A 14,211-nucleotide genomic window follows, 5' to 3' on the forward strand; every position below is an offset into this window, starting at 1 on the left:
TGGTTTATGCTAAATTAATTTTTATTATGGCAATGCTAAATTATTTTATGCACAAAGAGAAAGTTGCCGGATATGCAATCATCAATTTAAAACAAATTTACAAGTACTAAGGTACAAAGTCGATTAAATAATTAAAAACGAACTCAAATTGTTCATAAATAATATTAAATGTCCGCCTAAATTTTAATTGTTAATCCACGTGTTATAATGAACTCTTTATTTATTTATTTTTTTTTTTGTGCATTTTTATGTTTTTAGTTCTGGGAATATTTTAAATATTTCATTTGGCAAATTTATGAATAAGGAAATTTAAAAAATGTCAAGGATATGTTGTTAATAAACGAAGATATTTTACTCATTAACGAAAATTAACCTTTTTGACGAAACATAGTTGATTTCTCCCATTTTTTTATGGATTTAATAAATATAAACAAAATTCCTTGTATTATTTAAATTTAAATTAAAAATGTTATATAATATTTAATATATATGTAAATATTTAATATAAAAATTTATCTGTATAAAACTAAATAAAATAAAATATAACATAATATAACATAATATAATATAACATATATTTGAAGTTAATTAAAATATTTAATTTAAATGTAAATATTTAACATAAAAACGTAAGTATCCTTTTAAAACATAATAAAATATAACATATATAACATAAGAAACATAATATAATATATTATTTAAATTAATTGGAATATTTCATTTAAATGTAAATATTTATTATAAAAATGTAACTTTCCGTGTAGAACTTAATAAAATATAACATATATAACATAAGATAATATAATATAATATAACATATTTCTGAAATTAATTAGATTATTTAATTTAAATGTAAATATTTAATATAAAAATGTACGAATCTGAGTAGAACTAAATAAAATAAAATATAACATAATATAATATAACATATCTTTGAAATTAATTGAATTATTTAATTTAAATGTAAATATTTAACATAAAAATATAAATTAAATATAACATAATATAATATAACATATCTTTGAACATACGTTGGAATATGGAATATTTAGCATAAAACGTATCTTGTAAAACTTAATAAAATATGACATATATAACATAAGATAAAATAATATGATATATCTTTGAAATTAATTGGAATATTTAATTTCAGTATAAATATTTAACATAAAAAGTAAGTATCTATGTAAAACTTAATAAAATATAACATATATAACATAAGATAACATAATATAATATAACACATCTTTGAAATTAATTTAAATATTTAATTTAAATGTAAATATTTAATATAAAAATGTAACTTTTCGTGTAGAATGTAATAAAATATAATATATATATAACATAATATAATATAACATATTTTTGAAATTAATTGAAATATTTCATTTAAATGTAAATATTTGATATAAAAATGTAACTTTCCGCGTAGAACTTAATAAAATATAACATATATAACATAAGATAATATAATATAATATAACATATTTCTGAAATTAATTAGATTATTTAATTTAAATGTAAATATTTAATATAAAAATGTACGAATCTGAGTAGAACTAAATAAAATAAAATATAACATAATATAATATAACATATCTTTGAAATTAATTGAATTATTTAATTTAAATGTAAATATTTAACATAAAAATATAAATTAAATATAACATAATATAATATAACATATCTTTGAACATACGTTTGAAGTTAATTGGAATATTTAACATAAAAAGTATCTTGTAAAACTTAATAAAATATGACATATATAACATAAGATAAAATAATATATCTTTGAAATTAATTGGAATATTTAATTTCAGTATAAATATTTAACATAAAATGTAAGTATCCATGTAAAACTTAATAAAATATAACATATATAACATAAGATAACATAATATAATATAACACATCTTTGAAATTAATTTAAATATTTAATTTAAATGTAAATATTTAATATAAAAATGTAACTTTTCGTGTAGAATGTAATAAAATATAATATATATAACATAATATAATATAACATATTTTTGAAATTAATTGAAATATTTCATTTAAATGTAAATATTTGATATAAAAATGTAACTTTTCATGTAGAATGTAATAAAATATAACATATATAACATAACATAATATAATATAACATGTCTGTAAAATTAATTGGAAAATTTGATTTAATTGTAAATATTTAATATAAAAATGTAAATAAAATAAGTATAACATAATATAACATAAGATAACGTAATATATTAAAACATATCTTTGAAATTAATTGAAATATTTAATTTAAATGTAAATATTTAATATAAAAATGTAACTTTTCGTGTAGAATGTAATAAAATATAAAATATATAACATAATATATAATAATTATAAATAATATATAATTTTTAAAAGAAACCTTCGTAACGATGTAAAAAATATATAGTTTCTGGTATTTAAATTAAAAAATAAATCATAAAAATAATTACCCACATTTTAAATTAAAAAATATACCAAAGAATTGAATAACAAATTAAGTAATCTAAATAAACTAATTACACATAAAAATACACATTAAAAATAATCATTACTTTTCCTTATTCTAAAAATAATTATAAAAATAATTACTAATTATTTAAATTTTAAAAGGAAAACGTAAAAATGTGATATTTTTGTTTTAAAACTATTTTGTCATCGATCAACAAATAAATCAACACTTTTATTAACATAATTTTGTTTAGTTCATCAGATTTATCAAAATGTATTTTCATATAAGAAAATAGTCCTTTGTTTATAATTTATAGGTATAATAATATATGAAATAATATGTAACAAAAACAAAAATTACATAACATCATTTCTAAAGAATCATCAAGTTGTTAAACAAAAAATTAATTAAACCTGTTGGAGAAAAAAAAGACAGATATAAATTTTGTTTATTTAATAAATTTTATTTCACACAAGGAATGTAAAAATATTTGTTATTAATTAAGTTAAATAATATTAAAGTTTTATTTGAATTTAAAAAATGTTTTTTGGTTAACTTACCTTTGTTTTCCAAGAGTTAAATGTTAGAAATCATGACCAGTAACTTTCATGTAATAAATATCACGAAAATAAATTCACGTTCTAATTAATTGTAATTACAATTAGTAAACGTTTCCTCGTTAGGACTAATTAAAATTGATGCGTTTCCCCAAAACCATTTAGCAGATGTCCAACGCATTATTTATATCGGTTGATCATAGTCCATTCAAATTTACAATTAATCTAAAATTAATCCAATTAATTGTTGGTGCGGGAAACACTAATAATAACACACGATTTAAATTTTCTAACATTTTAATAAAAAAATAATTTAAACTAATAAACAAACAATATAAAATTCACGAAACCTTCTTAGACACATTGTTGTTGGAGCTTTCCTTTGGTAAATAAGCTTTTTTATAAAAATTCGAGAACATATTATAAAACAATACTGCGTTGGGCAAAGCAATAATGGCCAACCCCCTTGGATACCCACAGTTGGTCCAGATCAGTTGTGAACTGTGGACGAAGATCATCAAGAACTGAATCTGCAACAAACCTTCACCTAGTGAAAAGCTCTCAAGCAAAGTAACTTGCCCACCATCTGTATGAGTGTGATGTGCTTCTTCCACCACAGGTACTTCTGGTACTCCGGCCCCATGGCTGCCAACATGTAGTACGTGTACATGATGATGTGCACGAACGAATTGATGAGACCCATGAATATAAGATGACCCCCGGGCACGAACCTGGCCCCGATCCAGCCCACGTACAGCATGAACGTGTGGTGGTACAGATGCAGGAACGTCACCTGGCTGGACTTCTTCCTCAGCACGAAGAACACCGTGTCCAGGAGCTCGGACACTTTAGCCAGGTAAAACACGTAGACTCCTCGTGCTACCTGTTGAACCAATTTATTGTCGGTTGAACGATTGGGTAATTGTGGGGCTTACCCTCATTGCTGATGGACTTGTAGTTCTATCCACTGGTTCGCACTTAAGACTGTAACCCCTCAGCCAGGCTGCATCCAAAGACTCATAGAATATGTAGGTGCTGAGCAAAACCTGAATGAAGTTGTAGACTATCAGGGTGTTCTTAATTTGGAACGGTTTCCTGTTTTGCATGTAAAGAGGCCCTAATTTCAACACAAACAACAAATAAATGGTGGCTAGCGATGTTACAGGAAGAACTCCATCCACCAGGAACCAATTTGAGGTGCGGGGGTCTGCGAAAAGTACAAACTTTAACTGGGGCAAGACAAAACATTAGTTAATTCACCTGCCAAGTCGTAAATCACATAGTTGAAGTGGGCTTTAATGGTGCTGACCAATGAAGCCATCTTAAACTGCAACAAAAAGAACACGAACTGTATTTTATAATACAGTAGGCACATAAATAATCAACATGTTCAATTAGACTTGTTGATTTAAACATTACCCTTGAGCTAAAAAACATTTATTTTTTGATCAATATTATTGAACCATATTAATTAATATTAATTTATTCGTGTAGGAAGAAAACAATTTGAACTTTTGTACGATTGTTGGACGTGTTAAAGAAGTTGTCCGGTATTGGAGGTAAACGTCAAGGTTTTTTTGCCTAAAATTCCTTTCAGCTGCACTATGTACGAAGGACAAAGTTCAATGTATAAATTATACACATTTGTGAACATTTTTTCATCCAACTTTTTTTTAATATGTCTGCTCCAAAAGTTTAAAGTCATCATTTACCAAATAGAAGAATATTTGTTGAACATTTATGCCTATTAGAAATCTCCATGAGAAATAGGTGTTTTCATTTGACATAAGAACTTTGATCTATTACTCTTCTAGTATGATTTTTTTTAACCACATAGATTAGTTATTGTTATGGAATGATTTCAGGAGGTCTTAGTTACAGATTAGAAATTCAACAAATCATAATAATAATAATATATACATATTATTGTAGTTATTGATTAAATTTTGAAATAATCATTTAAATATCGTTAGAGCTGAGATTGAATTGTTGTTATCACCCAACATATTAGTTGTGTGGTAAGGTTCATAGACACTGTCTATGGTCAAGATTTTTTTTAAATGTCAATGTCATCTAGATATTGTACTAAAAGAGAACTAGTTTTTGGATGGTATATTTCTGTAAATTTTTTGACTTTTGCTGCAATGGCAGTGTTAACATTAAAGGTTAAAAAACTGTGATTAGTATGAAGATACACACTTGACTACTTATTTTGCTCAGTACATCAAATGACTTTAAATATTTTATCTGAATATTTCATTATTTTATCAAAAAGTATAAATAACGTGCATTATTTTCAAGTTATTAAAATTTTATAAATTAATTTTAATAATTTATAAAATTTTAAATATTATTAAAACTTTAAAAAATGAAGACAGGAAGAGTATTATTATAATAATTCCTATTTGTACAAGGAACCTCATTAAAGGGACAAAATAAAAATATTTTTGTAGCTAATATTAATGTTAATAATAATTATAATAATTTTTCTTAATTAAGTAAGAATAAAATAAGAAATGCCTCATACAGGTACGACCAACAGAAGTTACTCATAGGCCTATAGTTCCAGAGATAATTTAAATGTAATTTTCTGATAATGAAGCACAGAAGTCATCAAAATTGTATACGTTATTTAAATTTATAATTAAAAAATATTAAAGCTTCAAAAAATATTTAAAATAAAGACAGAATGGCTTTTAATATAATAGTTCCTATTTGTACAAGAGTGAACCTCATTAAAGAGACAAAATAGAAGTATTTTTATACCCAATATAAGTGTTAAAATAATTATAATAATTTTTCTTAATTAAGTAAAAATAAAATAAGAAATGCCTCATACAGGTACGACTAACAGAAGTTACTCATAGGTTTATAGTTCCAGAGATAATTTAAATGTAATTTTCTGATAATGAAGCACAGAAGTCATCAAAATTGTATACGTTATTTAAATTTATAATTAAAAAATATTAAAGCTTCAAAAAATATTTAAAATAAAGACAGAATGGCTTTTAATATAATAGTTCCTATTTGTACAAGAGTGAACCTCATTAAAGAGACAAAATAGAAGTATTTTTATACCCAATATAAGTGTTAAAATAATTATAATAATTTTTCTTAATTAAGTAAAAATAAAATAAGAAATGTCTCATACAGGTACGACCAACAGAAGTTACTCATAGGTTTATAGTTCCAGAGATAATTTAAATGTAATTTTCTGATAATGAAGCACAGAAGTCATCAAAATTGTATATGTTATTTAAATTTATAATTAAAAAATATTAAAGCTTTAAAAAGTATTTAAAATAAAGACAGAAGGGCTTTTAATATAATAGTTCCTATTTGTACAAGAGTGAACCTCATTAAAGAGACAAAATAGAAGTATTTTTATACCCAATATAAGTGTTAAAATAATTATAATAATTTTTCTTAATTAAGTAAAAATAAAATAAGAAATGCCTCATATAGGTACGACCAACAGAAGTTACTCATAGGTTTATAGTTCCAGAGATAATTTAAATGTAATTTTCTGATAATGAAGCACAGAAGTCATCAAAATTGTATACGTTATTTAAATTTATAATTAAAAAATATTAAAGCTTCAAAAAATATTTAAAATAAAGACAGAAGGGCTTTTAATATAATAGTTCCTATTTGTACAAGAGTGAACCTCATTAAAGAGACAAAATAGAAGTATTTTTATACCCAATATAAGTGTTAAAATAATTATAATAATTTTTCTTAATTAAGTAAAAATAAAATAAGAAATGCAGGTACGACCAACAGAAGTTACTCATAGGTTTATAGTTCCAGAGATAATTTAAATGTAATTTTCTGATAATGAAGCACAGAAGTCATCAAAATTGTATATGTTATTTAAATTTATAATTAAAAAATATTAAAGCTTCAAAAAATATTTAAAATAAAGACAGAAGGGCTTTTAATATAATAGTTCCTATTTGTACAAGAGTGAACCTCATTAAAGAGACAAAATATAAGTATTTTTATACCCAATATAAGTGTTAAAATAATTATAATAATTTTTCTTAATTAAGTAAAAATAAAATAAGAAATGTCTCATACAGGTACGACCAACAGAAGTTACTCATAGGTTTATAGTTCCAGAGATAATTTAAATGTAATTTTCTGATAATGGGACACAGAAGTCATCAAAATTGTATATGTTATTTAAATTTATAATTAAAATATATTAAAGCTTCAAAAAATATTTAAAATAAAGACAGAAGGGGTTTTAATATAATAGTTCCTATTTGTACAAGAGTGAACCTCATTAAAGAGACAAAATAGAAGTATTTTTATACCCAATATAAGTGTTAAAATAATTATAATAATTTTTCTTAATTAAGTAAAAATAAAATAAGAAATGCCTCATATAGGTACGACCAACAGAAGTTACTCATAGGTTTATAGTTCCAGAGATAATTTAAATGTAATTTTCTAATAATGAAGCACAGAAGTTATCAAAATTGTATATGTTATTTAAATTTATAATTAAAAAATATTAAAGTTTCAAAAAATATTTAAAATAAAGACAGAAGGACTTTTAATATAATAGTTCTTATTTGTACAAGAAAGAACCTCATTAAAGAGACAAAATATGAGTATCTTTTGTACCCAATATGAGTGTTAAAATAATTATAATAATTTTTCTTAATCAAGTAAAAATAAAATATGAAATTAAGTAAGAATAATATAAGAAATACCTCATACAGGTACGACCACCAGCATTTACTCATAGGCCTATAGTTCCAGACATAATTTAAATGTATTTTTCTGATAATGAAGCACAGATGACATCAAAATTTATTAAAATTTATAATTAAAAATATATTTAAAATAAGACAGAAGGATAATAATGCCTATTTGTACAATAGGGAACCTCATTAAAGGAACAAAATAAAGCATGAAACTTATACAGACAGTATATTTTAAATACAATTTATTAGTATGAAGCACAGAAATAATCACAATATTGTACATTTAAATAAAAAAACATAATTACAAATTAATTGTATGGTTCAATTTGTGATCGATATTATTGAAACCTTGGAGAAAAACGATACTGGACTAGAACCCATAATAAATCACATTAACATTAATATATTCATGTAAGTGCAAAAACAGGACACTTTTCTAGAAATGTTCCGCCGTACCAAAGAAGTTGTCCGCCATTTGAGGTAAAACGTCAAGGATGTTTCTTTGTCTAAAAAAATTCCTATCCGTTGCTCCGCATGCACAAAGACCAAAGTTCAATGTTCAATTTAAACGAGAGCACAATGGGTTACCGCTCTAATAACTTTCTATAAGTCTTTTATTTTTTGAGTCAAAGCATGTAACACTTTTGTTTTGTTAATTGGTGTTATTTAATGAATCACACAATGGCACGAGAACAAATTAGATATGGTCAGCACGGAATAATTTGTGATCTCAATTTTATAATTAATAACAACACTTTTGTTATATAACAACATTAATTAAAGAAGGGACTTGTAACACCTAAAAATGTGACTTGTTATAAATTTTTATTTTTGATTGTTGTTTACGATTTTGACTGCATTATTGTCTACGTCTTACGTTAAGGGAACATGTGTCAATATGTTGTTATATATTCAATGTTAATATGTTATTGTTGCACTAGACAACAAGCAAATTTAATACTTTGTTTTATTTATGAATTGGAAAATTTTGACGGCAGTAAAATCAAGGTCTGGATTGTTTCCTGAATACAATTAAGGCTAAGCTTTATACAAATCAATATTAATTAAACAATTAAGTTGTGTGGCGCCATTTTAATGCAGTAATCTTAAATTGGGTCAATAAACAACTAAACAACTAAATAACTTTCTTCGGTCACATCAGCTCAGATTTTGAAACAGCAGCAACAACAACTACTTATTTATTATTATTATTATTAATTCTTAGTAACTTACCAGTGATATTTAAAAACACGCAAAGCAATCAATGAACGCACTTTAAACAATGACTTTGAATGAATCTCGGATAACTATCACCGGTATTGGGCCTTACGCAACGAAATTGTTACATGCGAAATTACACCGTAGCAGCACAAATCTGAGTTCCTGCTAATCCGAGATACGCGGTGTTATCCGTCCAACAGGCCAACTGAAAATCGTACAACTAATTGCGATTACATAGTGTATGTTGTTTATTTACGTAAACGTATAATATTTTTTTCTTGCACCTTTTTTCTAGCAAGGTAAGCGACACACGAGCAATCACGACCGGTGAATAGTCCAGGCATCCTTGGATGTGGGCTCCTTGTGGTCAGTGACTCAGAAAGTCGGAAAGGATCGTGCCAACGTCCCCCTGAGACGTAATGAGCCTCATGATAATAACCCAGTTGTCCAATTTTGCCTTTTCGACCGTCATTGTGACGGCCAAAAAATTTCTCAGAAGTGACTGAGTGTTATATTTATACTTTGAACAGGTATCAGGTGCATTTAATTAAAATTGTTCAGCCCAAAATTAATATCAGTGACGCACCGATAATAATTTTTAATATTTTTTTTTTTTTTTTAGTGGGTTAAAAATAATTTTATGTCGGTGCAGTAAAATTTACGATATCCAGTTTCAAATTCTCATTTTTATTTCACAATTAATAATGTTACAACATATATATTGCATCCAGTTTGTATTGCAGTATATTGCAACACTTTAGAAATTAAAAACTGACCCTTTATATGTCACAAAAATTCCATTTGCTGTTAAAAAACTAACATAATATGCAAATGTGCAGTTACCAACGTTTACGAAAGTAAACAATTAATGCATAAAACTTTCCTTAAGTTTAATTTTTTAAACTTTATAAAATCAAATCTATAATATTTTCTTTTCTATTACTTAATATTTTGCCCTTAATTTGATTTAATTTATTTCATATTTTAGCCTAAATTTTAACATAATTTTATTTATTTATTATTTATATTTATTTTTTATAAATTTACAATAACAGTTTACCTTTTAATTTTTCTAAATATTTAAATTTAAATTGTACATTTAATTTGTTAATTTAATTAGAATTTAAGTGTATTATTTTTAATAATAAATTAACAATATTTTAGTTTTAATTTTTTATAATTATATTATTAACTTTATTAATTTTTTAAATTAATTTAATTATTTTAAATATTATATATATATATATATATATATATATATATATATATATATATATATATATATATATATATATATATATAAAATTTATTATTTTTAATATTGAATTAAGTTTTATTTTCTATTCTTTTAATTTAATATTATTGTTAATTTTAACTTATTTTATTTTTAATTTGTAATTTTTTAACTCAAATTTTCTTTATATTTATATTTTTTAATTTTTTAAATTTAAATACTAATTTTAATTCTTTTATTAACTTTTTTAACTTAAATATTTAAATTTCATAAAATAATTTAAATAATTAAAGCTCAAATTTCAATATAAACTAATAATTTTAATTTTATAACCTTAATTTTATGCATTTATATTATATTATTTCAATTTTATTTTAATTAATTAGTTATTTTTAATATTTTAACCTTAAATTTTCAAAATACATTAATTTAAGTTGTTAGTTTTATTTTATTTTTAATATTTTATACATATATTTTTTTAATTTTATAAATTTAAATTATTTTTTTTTTTAATTTTATAAAATTAATTAATTTAATTGGTTATTTTTGATGTTCTAACTTTAAGTACATAAATTTAAATTGTTAATTTTATTATTATTATTATTATTATTATTTAATTGATTATTTATAATTTATTAAATTTTACATAATCAAATTGATGACTCTTCTTATTTTTATTTATTTACGATTAATTTTTTAAATTATATATATTTAAAATATATATTTTTTAAATTTAAATGATAATTTATAAATTTTTCAACATTTAAATTAGTAATTTTAATTTAATTGGGTATTTTTAAGTTTTAAACTAAAATGTTTAAAACATATAATTATAAGTTGTATATCATACATATTTTGATTTATGAAATTCTACACAAAAACTACAGAGTTGTATGTGTCAAATAGTTTAAATTTCAATTAAAATGTAATTTTCAGGCACAAAACTTTTTGAGAATTTGTTTGTATAAATTGTTTAAATAATTCCCTTAATTATATATATATATATATATATTTTTTAATTTTTTAAATTTAAATACTAATTTTAATTCTTTTATTAACTTTTTTAACTTAAATATTTAAATTTCATAAAATAATTTAAATAATTAAAGCTCAAATTTCAATATAAACTAATAATTTTAATTTTATAACCTTAATTTTATGCATTTATATTATATTATTTCAATTTTATTTTAATTAATTAGTTATTTTTAATATTTTAACCTTAAATTTTCAAAATACATTAATTTAAGTTGTTAGTTTTATTTTATTTTTAATATTTTATACATATATTTTTTTAATTTTATAAATTTAAATTATTTTTTTTTTTAATTTTATAAAATTAATTAATTTAATTGGTTATTTTTGATGTTCTAAACTTTAAGTAAATAAATTTAAATTGTTAATTTTATTATTATTATTATTATTATTATAATTTAATTGATTATTTATAATTTATTAAATTTCACATAATCAAATTGATGACTCTTCTTATTTTTAATTATTTACGATTAATTTTTTAAATTATATATATTTAAAATATATATTTTTTAAATTTAAATGATAATTTATAATATTTTCAACATTTAAATTAGTAATTTTAATTTAATTGGGTATTTTTAAGTTTTAAACTAAAATTTTTAAAACATATAATTATAAGTTGTATATCATACATATTTTGATTTATGAAATTCTACACAAAAACTACAGAGTTGTATGTGTCAAATAGTTTAAAAAATTAAAAATTTCAATTAAATTGTAATTTTCAGGCACAAAACTTTTTGAGAATTTGTTTGTATAAATTGTTTAAATAATTACCTTAATTTTATTGATTATTTGTTCGTATTAACAATATGTTACAACACAAGTAAGAGATTTATGTCGTTTAGAACTGGTTGAAACAATAACACATAAATTGATTTAATTTACGTATTAAATAATTAATTAAAGTTTTTATTTGTTATTTAATGTTTTTGTCTCAGCATCACCTTTTAAATCAGCATACTGTTTCAGATTCCTTGACCGTAAACAATTAATGTTTGTTTACCAACAATACTGAAACCTGTAGAAAGATATATTAGATATTCAATTGTTCCAATAAAGAACAGACTTGTTTAACCAACCAAATTGAAAATTTATTATTAAAGAAGTATCCACTGTAATTTAACATACGGAAAATTGTGTACGATATATCACTTTCTTCAATATTCACTTTCACTATTAAAATTACACGTTAATGTTTCCTTAAGGTGGACAAAATAATTAATAAATTGTCCTTGACTTTTTTGCAGTATTTCAAATAAACAACTTAGGAAAAAATTGACTAACAATTGTTATCTCAAAATATTTAATATTTATTTATTTATGCACGACTGTTTCCGCATATTTTAATAATATTTAAATGTATTCGAGCACATCTAAAGTCACTCACAGTTAGTAACGTGTTTTCAGGAAGCCTGAAATAAGAGTGACATCAAATTTTTGAATATTAATTTCCAAATTCTTATGTGTGTGTGTGTGGATATTCAAAAAAAGTTTAAAAAATATGCCTTAATATCTAATCTAAATTAGATTTGTGTATCAATGTATTCAAGTTTTCAGGAAACCTGAAATAAGAGTGACATCAAATTTTTGAATATTAGTTTCAAAATTCTTGTGTGTGTATACAGAAAATTTTAAAAATTATGCCTTAATATGTAAATTAGAGTTGTTTATCAATGGCTGTATTTATTAATTGCTGCGACAAATTAGATATCACTGTGCACTACTTTCGATTTTTTATTTTCACTTTCAATTAGTGTAAATTGAAATCACAAAAACTTCAGTTATTATTATTTAATCCTTTTAATTTTAGATTACAGTTAGAAATAATTAATGAAAGTTGAGTGACCCATTTCACATCTATTTGTTTAAATTACTAAATGTGAGATAATTAACGCACAACATTGTTTTAAGATGATGAAATTAACTTAAATAATTAGTGTAAATTATATTTTTTAGAAATTTACTAGATTAAATATAACATTATAAAAACATGATCACATTATAATTGATTATGACAAAAAATAATTATAATTAATTCTGCAAAAATTTTAAAATATTTTCTTAATTGATAGAAAATAAAAATATTTTGGTTAATTTAAAAATTTAATTATTCTCACACATATAATTCTCAAAAAGTTACTATTAACTCTCTTCAAGACAAAATTATAAAACATTGAAAATATAAATAATTTCATATATATTTAAAATTTTAAATTAAATTTTAACACAATATTTTTTAATATTTTTTTTTTATTATTGAAACAAAATTATTTAAATTAGTAATTTTGAAAATTTAAATTTAATAAAATAAATAAATTAATATTTATTTCAACCTAATCAAAACAATGTCACAATACATTTAAAGTTATTTATAAATATTTTTAATAAAATTGAGTAACTTCTAAAAAATAATATTTCTAATATAGAAAAATAAATAGAAAATATTAAAATAGCATTGAAAAAAGGTTGCCACTCACCGTTTCAAATATGTCCACTTAATTGCACACACTTGATTCGAGGTTTAGCTTAAGACTAATGTGAGATAAATAATCCGGACAACACATTTTGTTAATGAGAATTCGCTGACCTTCCGTGAAGATCCCCTCATCCACGTTACTATTAATTGGTTGCCGGAAAATATTGATATGCTGGATCATTGAATTCGATTTATGTTTTTGTTTTTTACACTAATTGTACCATAAATTCCACACTATTAATTTAAATTTTAACGTTGTGTTAACAAGCTAATTTCACTTAATTTTTAGGCCTTAATTTATCATAAATTTTCATATTTTTTATAATTTTCAAAATTAAATTTTATTTAATACTTTAAATGGCTTTAATTTTTTTATATAAAATTATTTTTAATTCAACTTTAGATTATTTAATTAATAAACTTATTCAAAAAAATGATGGTGTTATTGAAAATGGAATTTTTAAATTTGTATGACGTTTTCAGAAATTATTTATTAT

At 21.9% G+C, this 14,211-nt stretch overlaps 1 protein-coding gene across 2 annotated transcripts; it reads right to left on the reverse strand.

Moving 5' to 3' along the window:
* Positions 1-3,306: 3,306 nt before the first annotated feature.
* On the reverse strand, positions 3,307-13,841 carry LOC109598779 (elongation of very long chain fatty acids protein-like). Of its 2 annotated transcripts, none has more exons than XM_020014702.2 (5): positions 13,716-13,841; positions 4,288-4,354; positions 3,963-4,234; positions 3,611-3,910; positions 3,307-3,557 (listed from the first exon to the last, which is right to left on the reverse strand). In XM_020014702.2, the coding sequence occupies exons 2-5, from the start codon at positions 4,346-4,348 to the stop codon at positions 3,369-3,371; spliced, it is 822 nt and encodes a 273-aa protein (XP_019870261.1). In that variant the 5' UTR covers positions 4,349-4,354; positions 13,716-13,841; the 3' UTR covers positions 3,307-3,368. The 2 variants fall into 2 exon arrangements, with proteins under 2 accessions (XP_019870261.1, XP_019870260.1); XM_020014701.2 differs by lacking the exon at positions 13,716-13,841 and adding an exon at positions 8,976-9,257.
* Positions 13,842-14,211: the final 370 nt, after the last annotated feature.

This window comes from Aethina tumida, chromosome 5, assembly GCF_024364675.1.
Source record: "Aethina tumida isolate Nest 87 chromosome 5, icAetTumi1.1, whole genome shotgun sequence".
Lineage (NCBI taxonomy): Eukaryota > Metazoa > Arthropoda > Insecta > Coleoptera > Nitidulidae > Aethina > Aethina tumida.